The sequence below is a fragment of the Pseudorca crassidens genome, chromosome 16 (assembly GCF_039906515.1).
Source record: "Pseudorca crassidens isolate mPseCra1 chromosome 16, mPseCra1.hap1, whole genome shotgun sequence".
In the NCBI taxonomy this organism is placed as follows: Eukaryota; Metazoa; Chordata; class Mammalia; order Artiodactyla; family Delphinidae; genus Pseudorca; species Pseudorca crassidens.
In genome coordinates this window covers 73,684,379-73,700,701 of record NC_090311.1, presented here as the reverse complement: position 1 = coordinate 73,700,701, position 16,323 = coordinate 73,684,379, and the positions used below count along the sequence as shown (strand labels likewise).

General features: G+C 38.5%; 1 protein-coding gene and 1 long non-coding RNA gene across 13 annotated transcripts in view; one reads left to right on the top strand and one right to left on the bottom strand.

The window, feature by feature from the left end:
* Positions 1 to 16,323, top strand: part of BICC1 (BicC family RNA binding protein 1) — a 302,473-nt gene that overhangs the window by 88,568 nt on the left and 197,582 nt on the right. For 9 of the 12 annotated variants that reach the window (XM_067710906.1, XM_067710905.1, XM_067710904.1 and 6 more), the window contains exon 2: positions 11,058 to 11,104. The exons of 1 other annotated variant lie outside the window; for it this stretch is intronic. In XM_067710906.1, coding sequence (XP_067567007.1) covers positions 11,058 to 11,104 — 47 coding nt within the window. Of the gene's footprint in view, positions 1 to 11,057; positions 11,105 to 12,155; positions 12,316 to 12,336; positions 12,453 to 16,323 lie in introns of those variants that run through there. 2 more of the 12 variants (XM_067710917.1, XM_067710909.1) reach the window with 2 other exon arrangements.
* Positions 14,274 to 15,089, bottom strand: LOC137209342 (uncharacterized). The gene is made up of 2 exons (XR_010935995.1): positions 14,904 to 15,089; positions 14,274 to 14,663 (listed from the first exon to the last, which is right to left on the bottom strand). It is a non-coding gene; the product is annotated as an uncharacterized lncRNA (long non-coding RNA).

Genomic DNA, 16,323 nt, shown 5'->3' with positions numbered 1-16,323 from the left:
TGATATACAACCTTCAAATGACACTATTTACTACTGGAGTTTAAACTTGGAGATATTCTTCAGTTGGCTAGAGTATTTAAATGTTTTTAACTGAGAATTGAAAAAACTTTATAAATTGACTTAATGTCCACTATTTCTTCAATCAATTCTCAGAGCTTTGCATGCCAGTCTAGAGTGTTAGATAATGATTGCTGAACACAAGTTCTCTGGGAGTATATAGAAACTGCATGTTCTACATCTTATGCTGATTCTTCTTTCAGTAGACTTGTAGGGAACTTTTCTGAAAACAGTAATATACAAATAAAATATATGGTAAAGCTCTTTTAGCATATGGATTACATCGATACAATAAGTGAATGTTTTAAAAAGTTGTTAGTAAAATATTTTTGCAGGAGAATCAGACTAGCTAAATGGTTACATTTATCTTTCAGGTGACCTTAAGGTGCAGCAACCTTCTTAGTTGCAAATGTGCTACAGTTGGGTTGTGTGGGGAAAAAAGGGAGGAATGCCCTGAATCTTAACAGATTTTTTTTTTTTTAGATTCTTATTTTTATTTTTTTTTAGTTATTTGTGAGATATAAGTCATAATTCTAGTTATTACTTTAAAATACATAACATTATATCAGAACATATAAGATTTTTAGAAATTTCATGTAATGTCTGAAACATTTATATTAACATATTTCCATACAAATAACTGAAAGAAAGTTTAGTATTAGTTGTTTTTTTTTGTTTTTTCTTTTTTTATACTGCAAGTTCTTATTAGTCATCAATTTTATACATATCAGTGTATACATGTCAATCCCAATTGCCCAATTCAGCACACCACTATCCCCACCCCACTGTGGTTTTCCCCCCTTGGTGTCCATACTTTTGTTCTCTGCATCTGTGTCTCAACTTCTGCCCTGCAAACTGGTTCATCTGTACCATTTTTCTAGGTTCCACATACATGCGTTAATATACGATATTTGTTTTTCTCTTTCTGACTTACCTCACTTGGTATGACAGTCTCTAGATCCATCCATGTTTCAACAAATGACTCAATTTCGTTCTTTTTATGGCTGAGTAATATTCCATTGTATATATGTACCACAACTTCTTTATCCATTTGTCTGCTGATGGGCATTTAGGTTGCTTCCATGACCTGGCTATTGTAAATAGTGCTGAAATGAACATTGGGGTGCATGTGTCTTTTTGAATTAAGGTTTTCTCTGGGTATGTGCCCAGTAGTGGGATTGCTGGGTCCTATGGTAGTTCTATTTTTAGTTTTTAAGGAGCCTCCATACTGTTCTCCATAGTGGCTGTATCCATTTACATTCCCACCAACAGTGCAAGAGGGTTCCCTTTTTTCCGCACCCTCACCAGCATTTGTTGTTTGTAGATTTTCTGATGATGCCCATCCTAACTGGTGTGAGGTGATACCTCACTGTAGTTTTGATTTGCATTTCTCTAATAATTAGTGATGTTGAGCAGCTTTTCATGTGCTTCTTGGCCATCTGTATGTCTTCTTTGGAGAAATGTCTATTTAGGTCTTCTGCCCATTTTTGGATTGGGTTGTTTGTTTCTTTAATATTGAGCTGCATGAGAAAGCAATGAAGACCCAAAGCAGCCAAAAACAAAACAAGCAAACAAACAAATAAATAAATAATGTTTACATATTTTAGAGATTAATCCTTTGTCCGTTGATTCATTTGCAAATATTTTCTCCCATTCTGAGGGTTTTCTTTTTGTCTTGTTTATGGTTTCCTTTGCTGTGCAAAAGTTTTGAAGTTTCATTAGGTCCCATTTGTTTATTTTTGTTTTTATTTCCATTACTCTAGGAGGTGGATCAAAAAAGATCTTGCTGTGATTTATGTCAAAGAGTGTTCTTCCTATGTTTTCCTCTAAGAGTTTTATAGTGTCCAGTCTTACATTTAGGTCTCTCATCCATTTTGAGTTTATTTTGTGTATGGTGTTAGGGAGTGTTCTAATTTCATTCTTTCACATGTAGCTGTCCAGTTTTCCCAGCACCACTTATTGAAGAGACTGTCTTTTCTCCATTGTATATCTTTGCCTCCTTTGTCATAGATTAGTTGACCATAGGTGTGTGGGTTTATCTCTGGGCTTTCTATCTTGTTCCATTGATCTATGTTTATGTTTTTGTGCCAGTACCATATTATCTTGATGACTGTAGCTTTGTAGTATAGTCTGAAGTCAGGGAGTCTGTTTCCTCCCGCTCCGTTTTTTTCCCTCAAGACTGCTTTGGCTATTCGGGGTCTTTTGTGTCTCCATACAAATTTTAAGATGATTTGTTCTAGTTCTGTAAAAAATGCCATTGGTAATTTGATAGGGATTGCATTGGATCTGTAGATTGCTTTGGGTAGTATAGTCATTTTCACAGTATTGATTCTTCCAATCCAAGAACATGGTATATCTCTCCAACTGTTTCTTTCATCTTTAATTTCTTTCATCAGTGTCTTATAGTTTTCTGCATACAGGTCTTTTGTCTCCCTAGGTAGGTTTATTGCTAGGTATTTCATTCTTTTTGTTGCAATGGTAAATGGGAGTGTTTCCTTAATTTATCTTTCAGATTTGTCATCATTAGTGTATAGGAATGCAAGAGATTTCTGGGCATTAATTTTGTATCCTGTAACTTTACCAAATTCATTGATTAGCTCTAGTAGTTTTCTGGTGGCATTTTTAGGATTCTCTTTGTATAGTATCATGTCATCTGCAAACAGTGACGGTTTTCCTTCTTCTTTTCCAATTTGTATTCCTTTTATTTCTTTTTCGTCTCTGATTGCCGTGGTTAGGACTTCCAAAACTATGTTGAATAATAGTGGTGAGAGTGGACATCCTTGTCTCGTTCCTGATCTTAGAGGAAATGCTTTCAGTTTTTCACCATTGAGAATGATGTTTGCTGTGGGTTTGTCATATATGGCCTTTATTATGTTGAGGTAGGTTCCCTCTATGCCCACTTTCTGGAGAGTTTTTATCATAAATGGGTGTTGAATTTTGTCAAAAGCTTTCTCTGCATCTACTGAGATGATCATATGGTTTTTCTTCAGTTTGTTAATATGGTGTATCACATTGATTGATTTGCGTATATTGAAGAATCCTTGCATCCCTGGGATAAATCCCACTTGATCATGGTGTGTGATCCTTTTAATGTGTTGTTGGATTCTGTTTGCTCGTATTTTGTTGAGGATATTTGCATCTATATTCATCAGTGATATTGGTCTGTAATTTTTTTTTTGTAGTATCTTTGTCTGGTTTTGGTATCAGGGTGATGGTGGCCTCATAGAATGAGTTTGGGAGTGTTCCTTTTCTGCAATTTTTTGGAAGAGTTTGAGAAGGATGGGTTAACGTTAGCTCTTCTCTAAATGTTGGATAGAATTCACCTGTGAAGCCATCTGGTCCTGGACTTTTGTTTGTTGGAAGATTTTTAATCACAGTTTCAATTTCATTACTTGTGATTGGTCTGTTCATATTTTCTGTTTCTTTCTGGTTCATTTTGGAAGGTTATACCTTTCTAAGAATTGGTCCATTTCTTCCAGATTGTCCATTTTATTGGCATAGAGTTGCTTGTAGCAGTCTCTTAGGATGCTTTGTATTTCTGCGGTGTCTGTTGTAACGTCTTTTTCATTTCTAATTTTATTGATTTGAGTCCTCTCCTTCTTTTTCTTGATGAGTCTGGCTAATGGTTTATCAATTTTGTTTATCTTCTCAAAGAACCAACTTTCAGTTTTATTGATCTTTGATATTGTTTTCTTTGTTTCTATTTCATTTATTTCTGCTCTGATCTTTGTGATTTCTTTCCTTCTGCTAACTTTGGGTTTTGTTTGTTCTTCTTTCTCTAGTTCCTTTAGGTGTAAGGTTAGATTGTTTATTTGAGATTTTTCTTGTTTCTTGAGGTAGGCTTGTGTAGCTGTAAACTTCCCTCTTAGAACTGCTTTTTCTGATCCCATAGGTTTTGGATCGTCGTGTTTGCATTGTCATTTGTCTCTAGGTATTTTTTGATTTCCTCTTTGATTTCTTCAGTGATCTCTTGGTTATTTAGTAACGTATTGTTTAGCCTCCGTGAGTTTGTGTTTTTTACGTTTTTTTCCCTGTAATTCATTTCTAATCTTATAGCATTATGGTCAGAAAAGATGCTTTATATGATTTCAGTTTTCTTAAATTTACTGAGGCTTGATTTGTGACCCAAGATGTGATCTCTCCTGGAGAATGTTCAGTGCACACTTGAGAAGAAAGTGTAATCTGCTCTTTTTGGATGGAATGTCATATAAATATCAATTAAATCTCTCTGGTCTATTGTGTCATTTAAAGCTTGTGTTTCCTTATTAATTTTCTGTTTGGGTGATCTGTCCATTGGTGTAAGTGAGGTGTTAAAGTCCCCCACTATTATTGTGTTACTGTCGATTTCCTCTTTTATAGCTGTTAGCAGTTGCCTTACGTATTGAGGTGCTCCTATGTTGGGTGCATATATATTTATAATTGTTATATCTTCTTCTTTGATTGATCCCTTGATCATTATGTAGTGTCCTTCCTTGTCTCTTGTAACATTCTTTATTTTAAAGTCTATTTTATTGGATATGAGTATAGCTACTCCAGCTTTTTTTTGATTTCCATTTGCATGGAATATCTTTTTCCATCCCCTCACTTTCAGTCTGTATGTGTCCCTGGCTCTGAAGTGGGTCTCTTGTAGATAGCATATATATGGGTCTTGTTTTTGTATCCACTCAGCAAGCCTGTGTCTTTTGGTTGGAGCATTTAATCCATTCAGGTTTAAGGTAATTATTGATATGTATGTTCCTGTGACCATTTTCTTAATTTTTTTAGGTTTGTTTTTGTAGGTCCTTTTCTTCTCTTGTGTTTCCCGCTTAGAGAAGTTCCTTTAGCATTTGTTGTAGAGCTGGTTTGGCGTTCCTGAATTCTCTTAGCTTTTGGTTGTCTGTAAAGCTTTTGATTTCTCCATTGAATATGAATGAGATCCTTGCTGGGTAGAGTAATCTTGGTTGTAGGTTCTTCCCTTTCAACACTTTAAATATATCATGCCACTCCCTTCTGGCTTGTAGAGTTTCTGCTGAGAAGTCAGCTGTTAACCTTATGGGAGTTCCCTTGTATGTTGTTTGCCGTTTTTCCCTTGCTGCTTTCAATAAGTTTTCTTTGTCTTTAATATTTGCCAATTTGCTTACTATGTATCTCGACCTGTTTCTCCTTGGGTTTATCTTGTATGGGACTCGCTGCACTTCCTGGACTTGGGTGGCTATTTCCTTTCCCATGTTAGGGAAGTTTTCGACTATAATCTCTTCAAATATTTTCTGTGGTCCTTTCTCTCTCTGTTTCCTTCTGGGACCCCTATAGTGCGAATGTTGTTGCGTTTAATGTTGTCCCAGAGGTCTCTTAGGCTGTCTTTATTTCTTTTCATTCTTTTTTCTTTAGTCTGTTCCGCAGCAGTGAATTCCACCATTGTGTCTTCCAGATCACTTATACGTTCTTCTGCCTCAGTTATTCTGCTATTGATTCCTTCTAGTGTAGTTTTCATTTCAGTTATTGTATTGTTCATCTCTGTTTATTTGTTCTTTAATTCTTCTAGGTCTTTGTTAAACATTTCTTGCATCTTCTCAATCTTTGCCTCCATTCTTTTTCCGAGGTCCTGGATCATCTTCACTATCATTATTCTGAATTCTTTTTCTGGAAGGTTGCCTATCTGCACTTCATTTAGTTGTTTTTCTGGGATTTTATCTTGTTCCTTCATCTGGTGCATAGCCCTCTGCCTTTTCATCTTGTCTGTCTTTCTGTGAATGTGGTTTTTGTTCCACAGGCTGCAGGATTGTAGTTCTTCTTGCTTCTGCTGTCTGCCCTCTCCAGTTCTCTTTTTATTAACTCTCCTTCAAAATCATTTCATCTAATTTAATCCTGGGTAGTCTTCCTGTTCCTCTCCTGCTCTCCTGACCTGTGCTGTCCAAAATGCTGGCCACAAGTCACCTGTGCACCTGCTGGTCTTGGCGGGTCTCCTGGGGAGGCCAGGGGCAGCTTTTTTCTTTCCTCAGTGCTTCGTCTAGTTTCAGTTGCTCACAGGGTGCTATGTGCAGAGGCCTCGCCTCCAGCGCTTCAGACCAGAGTTCCTCTTGCAAAACGGCTGCACCCCACACTGAAGTTCAAGATGGCCTCTTCGCAGATTTGAAGAATTATTTCTCAATTAGTTTGTGTAATTTGAATTCGGTTTTTTTCTTGCTCAAATTCCACAAGGGTGAAAAAAACCCATTGCTTTTCAAAGGAATGTTTAAAGATATTCCATACTATATTTTAAATATGAAATACATAGCTCTTGTGTTTTTAGATTTGGCTGTGTAAAGAAAGCATCAGATGTTACGGAAAAGCATTTCATAATGAATTTAAATAACTTTCCGTTTGCCCTGCGAAGAACTGAAAATCGAGCTTTTTCCCCCCATCTTTAATTCAGTAATTAACTAGACTTTCCCTGTAGTTTGGGAGACTGTAATAGTTTACACCTGTTTCAACTTTTGCTGTTTTTATTGGCCGTGGGTTTTGCCATCCCATATTTCTTATGAAGCAAAAATATGAAATAAAATAGGGCAAAGCATTGGAGAAATTATAATAAACATAAAAAATGAATTGTTCAGCTTAAAATACCAAATGCTTTACCTGCACAATCCATGAAGCCATGTTTCAGTAGTATTGAAGTAATTTATTCCTGGAGTTCTGTGTCATGAAAATAAAGACAGTTGCTTTCATTGGCAGGAATAATCCAGGGTTTTTACAATCAAACAATTAACTTTTGGAACATCAGGCAGAAGTCATATTGTAAAGACAGTTAGAAAAAGCCTGCTAAATCGTTATGTGTGTGTTTATGTTACTGTGAGTAAAAAAGATGAGGGTGTATCACTGTATAAGAATGAAGGCTCGATAGAACTGTTCTACCACAGAATACAATCAGACTTCAAAGGTCAGGGAACGCCATGACATCAAGTATGGGTTGGCTCATTCCACAGGTGATGTTTCCCCCTCCAAACATAATAAAAAGAAAACCATTGGGTCAAGAAATTACCATACCTCCTATTTTTTCTTGCAATCCAACTCTCAGATGGTCTCCCTGGTAGCACGCTTTCTTCTTTAGTCGTAACAGTAGCTACCCAGCTCTAGTGTTGAGTTAAGAGTAAAATGACTAGCTCTTTAGTGCGTTGTCCAGAATAAGAATAGCTAAATTAAATTTCTAATACGTTTAATTTGGATAGAGTTGTGAATGTGGAAAGATCTTAGGGAAAGTTGTTTCTAGAACCGAATTTTAATTCTGTCTTGATCTCACTCGTTGGGTGGCTTTGACTATATTGGCCAAGGTTGTAAGTTGAACGAAGGTCTATATTGCCTATTTTGAGTCACCAGCATGGGACTTAAATATTTGTGGAATGAAAGTGAACTTCTCTTTCTTTTCTGGGTCTGTAGAATGAACATCTTATATGCCTAAGTTTATACTGAGAAAGAAATACTCCACAAACCTCCTCGCTCCCAGTCTCTCACTTCTTCAAGAGGAGTTGATATTTTAATACTGAGGAATTTAGAGTAAGTTTGAGAATGGAACTCTCAAATGTGAGCTCAGAAGGATCCCTCTTGGGGAGGGCAGATAATAGTTCTGGTGAAATGTTGCTCTCCCTTGATTGGCTTCTGTGGCCTTGGTAGCTTTGTTTGGGTGGAGTCAGTAAAAGCTGTGCAGGAGACCCAGCAACCTGGGAATGAGGTAAGCCTGCTCCCAGCAAGGACTGATGACAGACTCACCACGGTTTGCACTGGAGACAGTGGCTACCCAAGAGTCCCACCAGAGGCTTTTACCAGGTCCTTGTGGGCTTGGGAAATGGACATGTCTCAGGATTTAGGGGAAAATCAGGCTCAGGTTTGGAGTTTCTTGTGCATAAACATTTGGAATGAAAAGAGCCAGAGATTTTTGGTGACAACGAGTGTGCCATCTCTGGCTCCCTCCCTCCTGTTCCCCCTCAGATGATAAGGTTGCTAAAGGTACAGGTTTCCGGTTAAGTTTTAGATGTTTTTCTGGGAACATAATTATAATTTGGGTCTAACTAAGGAAGTTCCCCCCGTTTTGTTCATCCAGGGATTGAAAGGCCATTCTATGAAGTCTGTTTAGCTGGACTTGGCATGAAGGGGCATTTCAAGGTTGTGACATAATGCGTTTGTCATGAGCAAAATAAGTGTCTAAAGGAAGTTTCTGTAATAAAACGTTAATTGTATCATGAAATTTAAACTGATGAATTTTAATTTGTGAAGAGGTTCCCTGTGGGTGAAAGGGGTGTTTTTCTGCCTTGCTTGATAGGCCTTTGAAAATACCTTTGATTCTAAAATTTCTTTTTAAAGAAGAGTTCCCTCGATGTCACTAGAATTTGTTTCCCAATCTTTGTGCCCTAGTATGCAATTTTCATTGCCAAGCAGTTGTGTCATGGAGCAGGGGTGCCTTTAAGCTATTTTTGGCTTTAGAGATAAAGCCAGCCCAAGAGGTAGCTGAGTTGAAGTGCCCCAGGCATTTGTGTCATTAGGCTATAGGGTGCCGACCTTTTATCTTCCTGGCCCCTCTGGCTAGGACCAACCAAGTTTGCCAGTTTATTTAGAAAGAGTGAGCTTTGCTTATTTTGTTGTTGTTCGAAATTGCTTTTTATGTTCTTTGAAAAGCTTTCCTTTTGGTATATTTCTGAGTTGGAGTGAAAATCATAAGTTGTAGAGTTAACTACAAAGAATCTCTTTGTGGAAGTGTGTGACTCAAGTGCTCACATCGGTTCCTGTGCTTTAGTTCATGCTGTTGATGATGTGGTTATTGTGCAAAGAGTCAAGTTAAAATGGTATTGGAATTGTGCGTTCGTTTCCTTTTGCTGCTGTAACAAATCACAAGTATAGTGGCTTACAGCAACATAAATTTATTATCTTACTGTTCTGGAGGTCAGAAGTCAGAAATGTGTTTCATTGGGCTACACCAAGGTGTTGGCAGGGCTGCACTTCCCCCAAAGCCTGTAGGGGAGAATCCATTTCCTTGCTTTTGCCAGCTTCTGGAGGGCGCCTGTATTTCTTGGCTTGTGACCCCTTTGTCCACCTTCAGAGCCAGCAGTGTAGCATCTCTGTATCTTTCTCTGCTCTGACCCTCTCCTTTTGCCATCACATGTCCTTCTTTCTCCCTCTGCTTCTGTTGTCACATTGCCTTCTTGGACTCTGACCTTCACGCTCCCTTCTTAAAAGGGCCCCTTGTGGTTACAGTGGGTCCACCTGAATAATTCAGGATACACTTCCCACCGCAAGACCCTTAGTTTAATCACACCGGCAAAATGCCTTCTGCATATGTAAGGTAAAATATTCACAGGTTCCAGGGATTAGAACATGACATCTTTTTTTTTTAATTTATTTTTTTAATATAAATTTATTTATTTATTTAATTTTGGATGTGTTGGGTCTTCGTTTCTGTGCGAGGGCCTTCTCTAGTTGCGGCTAGTGGGGGCCACTCTTCATTGCGGTGCGCGGGCCTCTCACTGTCGCGGCCTCTCTTGTTGCAGAGCACAGGCTCCAGATGCGCAGGTTCAGTAATTGTGGCTCACGGGCCCAGTTGCTCCGCGGCCTGTGGGATCTTCCCAGACCAGGGCTCGAACCCGTGTCCCCTGCATTGGCAGGCAGATTCTCAACCACTGCGCCACCAGGGAAGCCCAACATGACATCTTTGAGGGGCTGTTTAGCTGCCACATATTAGAATACAGTTTTTAATTTATTATTTCTTTCTAGCTCTTGTTTTCATACATTTCCCCAAACTCTCTTTGGAAATCACAGAAACATGTACTCTGCTCTGTTTTTTAAATGAAAACATGTCAATAAAAATACACGTTTTTACAAAATTATAGAAGATATCTTACATTTAACTGTGAAATTAAAGTTGGTGACAAAAGAATTTAGATGTTAATACTTACTACTTTTTGAGGGCAGAGAGGATTTCTTTGAATTCTGAATTCTCTACTTAATGGAATGTCTGCCACACTTCCTGGGTCTTTAATAATTTTAGCAAGTGCCCTTGTTACACACACACACACCACACACACACACACTCGTGCACCTACAGGTAGGCCCGTTGACGGTATCGCCCACTAGGTGTTTGGGGTACCACGGTCTTCCGGGTTTCATTTTCCAGAAGTTCTTGATCCTGCTTGTTTCTCTGTCCCGGGCAGGGAGGGAACTCTTCCACCCTGTGCCTGAATCTGAGACCTGGTGTTTGCCTTCTGAAAGGTGCAATTTGATGCTTTTGCAAGCAAGATACCCTTAGCTCTTTGTTCCTGTCTCTCCACAGATTAAAAAGAAAATGTTCACAGAACCGTAAAACTTTTGCACGTAAAGAACTGGGCTTGTCCTTTATTTATAGGCTACCATTCAGATATGAAAACGATTGTTCAAATGCAATGACCTTCACATTAATCTCAGGTGAAATTTTGTCATCTGGGACCTTCACCATGACTTTTTAACTCCTTTGTTGTTTTGTCTCTCTCTTTGTAAATGTGAATAAAGAAGTGAGTTAAAGTGTAGTGTGTGATGCCAGCTGAAATCCAAGTAGATTATACAGTCATTGCAAAGCATAAAACTGAAATTGCTCTGAGTAGGCCTTGTCAGATGAGCCATCACTTGAAAAGGCAACCTCACACCTGGGACTGATTACAGACAGGAGGTGCTCACAGCACTATAGCTGATTCTGCTGGTAGTTGCATTTGTTCATGTATGTAGTTCCTTGACTATGAGAAAACAAGATTACTTTCATCTATGTGTGAAAATAGAGACTTGTGAGGCTTTCAGACAAGAAAATGGAATGTGAAGTTATCTAAAGATGTCTGATTGATGGATTAGTATTTTGTTCTGTATCCATTTTGCATTACAGATGAGGCCTGCCGACAGGCACTGAGCTTTGGGGGAGCAAGGCTGGTACCTTGTTTACCCTTATGTTCTCATACGTGATACTCGAGAGTTTTTTGAATACATAGATTGAAAAATGAAACTATTTTAAATGTATACATTTTTATTTACAGCTGCTGCTGAAGGAAAAGGCAAAAGTGGGGAAGACTTTTTTCAGAAGGTAAGTCACTTTTTACTCCTGCCTTGGCAATAGTTAAGGAGAAATGTACCTGTCTCAGCAGCTACACTAGAAGCCCCTGAAAGCGCCCCTTCCATAGGAAGGAGAGTAGGTTTTGATAAGATAGCTGGAGATGCTTGGGGCAAGGGAAGGGTGGTAGGCTGTTTGGGACGTAACCATTCAAAGGCGGCTCCTTCTAGGCAAATTTAATGAAGTTTTCCCTTGGAGGCAAGGAGGCAGTGAGGGCTGCCAGATCTGCTGCCCAGATTATCTTCTTTACCGCCTGTTTCCTCCTTCCCCAAACACATACCTGACCTAGGGGGCTGGAGAGAAGGAGTCCCTCACAGCTTCTTCATTTCTGGTAAGCCTGACCATGGGCGAGGTAATAAAATTGACAAAAGATGTACCATTTAGACCGCTTGCTCACAACTGGTAACCAAGTCCATTCTGTCCCCGGCTGCCCTCCGTAAGTTCTGACCTTCAGTGAAGCCAGCCTGGCCAGTCATAGAGGGAAATAGGAACTGATGGAAAATGATTTGAGATAGTGTGGAGAGCAGTTGATGAATTCTGGTTAGCTCTATTTGAAAATAAGTGTTTTATGTAAGGGAAGATGTCTGTCTTTTCAAAGAAATTGACTCGAGTCCCCCTTCTTCTTTCTTTCGTTCAGTTGAATTTATTTGTGTGTTTGTTGTTGGTTTCCAGAAGGCATGTGTGTAGGAAGAAATAACACAGTTTGTCCCAGAGTGAAATACAGCAGCAACTACAGATGAGGTTAAATATCACTGTAGAGGGTCATCAAACTTTTGGAGAACACCTGTGTGACCGGATGTGGCTTTTACAGTCCTCCTCTTTCTCTTGCCTTCTGTGTGATCTGCATTTTTTTTTTTTTTTTTTTTTTGGTCAACTTCATCATTCATCTGCATTCTCTTCCAAGGATATTGAAAGCGAATATTTTCAGAGCTGGTACTGGCATTGCCATTTCTTCATTCTGAAAATACTTGTTTACCACCTGCTGTGTTGTGCAACGCACTGGAAAGACCAAAATGAGCAAGGCGTAGTCCTGCCCTGAAGGACTTAGTCTGGTGTTGGATGATAAAGCCGCGTAAATAGCAGGAAAGTCTGGGCCGTACAGGATTAAGCACTCGACTGGGACTTGAGGAGATTCAAAAGGCCTTGTTGAGGTCTTTAGAAGAGGAGAAATTAGCCAAGTGGAGGTAGGCTTGGGTGGGTGGGAAGGGCATTCTAGGTGAAGAAACAGAATGGAAAAAGGCTCAGATGTAGAAGAATTCACGCAGCATTCATACTTCAAACATTTGGCTGGCATATGACATCGGAGAGTTCATAGTGCATGGTGAGGTGTACTATCCTATGTGATGAGGTACCTTCTTTGTTTGGGCGGCCTTTCTTAAAGGGATTTAAATTTTAAAAATTTAAAAGTGCTGTGCTGGCCAAATAGAATGTACCAGACCACAGTTTTCCACCCCTGCTCTTTAGGCTCATGCTGATGAAGTTTATGTACTATGTCTGAATCCGCCTTCCTTGGCATTGTCTGACGTTGGTTCATGTCCCACTTGTACTCGATACTTGGGCAATTCAGAATACTCTGCTTTTAGCTGGGGCAGGCTTGCCACAAGGGGAAGAAAAGAGAAGACAAACAGCAGAAATTGCAGATTTGCCTTGGGTTGGCTGTGGTGGCACAAATAGATGCAATCTATGGAAGGATTTTTGTTTCTTTTTTTTCTGTTTCTGAGTTCTTCTTTAACTTGCAAAGAGATGTAAAAAGCAGTCTGTTCAGCTTTGTGTGACTCAGACATTTTAAAACCTGAATCGAAACACAGTGTATGTGGTCATAAAGGACCTTCATTCTTAGAAGATTTGCTAATATTTATCACTCTTTGCAGAGCCATATATACATTCCAGCAGTTTAAATGGAAACACATGTTTGAATCCAGGAACATGTGTGCATCCCACAAACTGTGAGTTGGAATCATAGATTACATTCTTGGTCACAGGTTAATGAAGTCTCTGACTAAATGGAGTACTTTTTAATCTCCTCATTTTCTTCTTTTGTTCAATAAAGTATCTTCCTGATTGACAAGTGTCAATATAAGATTTGGATACTTACCCTGGAAAAAACCCTGCAGCTTCCTAAGAGGCAAGCATCCCAAATTTCAGAAAAGTAATTTTCAGTGTTTTGACCAGACAGAAGTAGACATTATGGTCTGTCTCCAGTAGAATGAAGGAGCGGAGAAGTATTGAATTCTCCTCCAGGAACTTTCTTCTAGTCACACATCTTCCATTAAAATTAATGGCATTTGGGGAAACATTTGGGAACAGAAAATAAACCACATTGCTGGTCATTGGCATGTTCGAAAAAATGCTTTTCTTCTCCCAGGGAAATGCAAATATGAAGGTTCTATATGCTTATTATTAGAATATATTTTGGTTTTTTACTCTGGAGTGTGTATCACAAACCAAAATCAGGATCTCTCTTTGAGCTGAGTTTAAAATTTGACTATCCTGACTTTAAAAATATCTAAGTCTGGAAGGACACCTCCCGGATTCATACTGCCTCTCCCTAAGGAGAGGATTGGAAGAGGAGGATGAGACTTGTATATGTTACTTTGGTTTTTTTGGACCATCAAAATATATGTAAAATCACTACTGGGATCATCAAATGTATTGTCTCAAATTTGGAGCTATGATTTGCAGTTGTTCAGTTTACTGTACGCTTAGACTTCTCCCAGGTGTCACACTTATTGTTTGTTTCAGAGATCTCCCTGGTTTTCTGTATACTGTTTTACTGTATGTGTTTAAAATGTTTTATTTCCACTGATATTCTATTAGGGTAAAAGACTAACCTGTTACAGCCGATAATGCCAACAATATCGTGCCTTAAAGAACAGTTCTTTACAATTAGAAGCATCTTAAAAATTTGAAAATAGGGGAATGGTTGAATAAATTTTGGTGTATTCACATCATGAAATTATATGCATTGTTTAAAAAAAACTAAGTAAATCTTTACCCATTGACACAGAAAGATACTTGCAATGTATTGCTGAATCAAAAAGCAAACATGTAAATAGTATGATTTCTGTTTTGCAAAATACATATAAAAACAAGATAAAATTTAGGTCTGAAATGGTACACATTTCAGATAGATAAAACCATCAACAGAGATCACACCTTTTTATTTTGTCCTTTCCACATAGTACAATTTTTAAGTAAGTGTGTACATCTTTCGTAAAATTTTTAATGAAACAATAACAAAAAGGAAAAAAAAAGAGCAGTTCTTTATTTTACTTTCATGTAACATTCTAAGGAGAATATTCCCGCTTGGTGGGTGGCATTGTCCCATGCTGTCAGTGAGAGACCCAGATTCCTTCTAAGACAGAGACCTGCTGTTCCCTAAGGCACAATCTCATCTGTATGGTTAAAACTGGGTCATCACCATGGCCAGATGGGAGCTGGTGAGAAGGAGGAAGTGTGCCGTGGTCTTAAGGCAGGTCAGGTCTGGGTCTGGCATGTGTCAGTTGTTCTCACGTTCTCCTGGAGAAAACTCCTGTATGATGAGGCCTTATGTAACTGCAGTCATAGGGGTGGGAGGAGGAGCATCTGGAGGAAATACTGATTTTGCAAGCGCTCTTTATCAAAAGACAGATTAAAGAAAAATGAATGTGGTCGGAGGGTAATATCTCTGTGTGTTAAGCCTTTGAAACGTTTTGTATTATCTTTTGGGGCTGCTCTAAAAATTTGTACCACAAATTGAGTGGCTTCCACACTAAAAAATGGGTTGTCTCACCTTTCTGGAGGCTGGAAGTCCAGGATCAAGGTGTGGACAGGGTTGGTTCTTTCCTAGGGCTGCGAGAGAGAATCTGGTCCACGCCCCTCTCCTGGCTCCTGGAGGTTTGCTTGCTGTCTTTGGTATTCGTGGCTTGTAGAAGCATCGTCCCCGTCTCTGCCTTCTTCACATGGCGTTCTCCTTGTGTGTGTCTTGCTGTGTCCAAACATCCTCTTTTTATAAGGACACCAGTCCTATTGGATTAGGGCTCACTCTAATGATTTCATGTCTCTAATTACATCTGCAGTGACCCCGTTTCCAAATAAGGTCGCATTTGAGGTACTGGTGGTTAGGATTTCAACGTACGAATTCTGGGGGACACAATTCAACTACTAATAACTTTTAATGGAGGAAATAAAGTTTGTAGAACATTTACTATAATTAGAAAAATTTGGTAGAATTGTTATCATGTTTTGATACTCAATTTGATCTATGGATTTTAACTTCCTAGTCATTTGTACTAAATCGTTTTCTTTCCTTATAGCAAGTCATTTTTAAGTTGTCTATAACAAATACACAATTAACATGCAAGAAAGAAAAAAAATCTACTTAGTCATCCTACCTTTGAAGGAGAACTACAATTTATACACCCTTAGTCCTTTTTTCTATGTATATTAACAATGTAAAGTGCTTTTTAATATTCTCTGATTGGCTGATGAGATTACAAATTAGACTCTTTTTATTGGATACATCCCAAATGTTTTTCTATGTTGAAATTTGCAAGTTCTCCAGTAATTGTACTTTTTATTCTTTGGCTCTAACTATATTTACAAAAGGAGGGAATGGATACAACTATTGCTGTTCTCTCTAGTTCTTTGTCCACTTCTCATGGAACCTTAACTGAAACACATGGAAATGATCTGCCAGGAGTTTTACAGTTCTTTGGCCAGTTGTTCATGGCTTACTCACTGTCTGTCCTGTTTCCTTTAATCACTTCTTTTTCTCTTTCTCTTGTGAAATGACTACTTTTTTAATTTCTCTTGTGAAATGACTATGGCGAGATCTTGGAGGGGAAAATGTGTTACAGTGTATTAGGTGGGGATGAGTAAAGTGATTGTATTACAAATGTGATTCATCAAAGCAAAATGCTTCAGGAATCTCGAATCCCAATGGCTGAAGAAGGGAAAATCCATTCAGCATCATAATTGATGAAAGCCAAGTTTTCCATTACATTGGGTTATATGCATCGTTTCACCACAAAGTACACATCCCATATTTTAAAGTAGGGATATTTTATACCCTTAAAATATTTCAGTTTAGAAAAGTGACCTTTAAACTGGTTTTTCAGAAGGGCTTATCACTAAGACTAATATAAATAAGAAACTGTTTGATGGTTTATGTGGTATATTTTTATTACCCTCAAGCTCATCTTGTTAGGCAA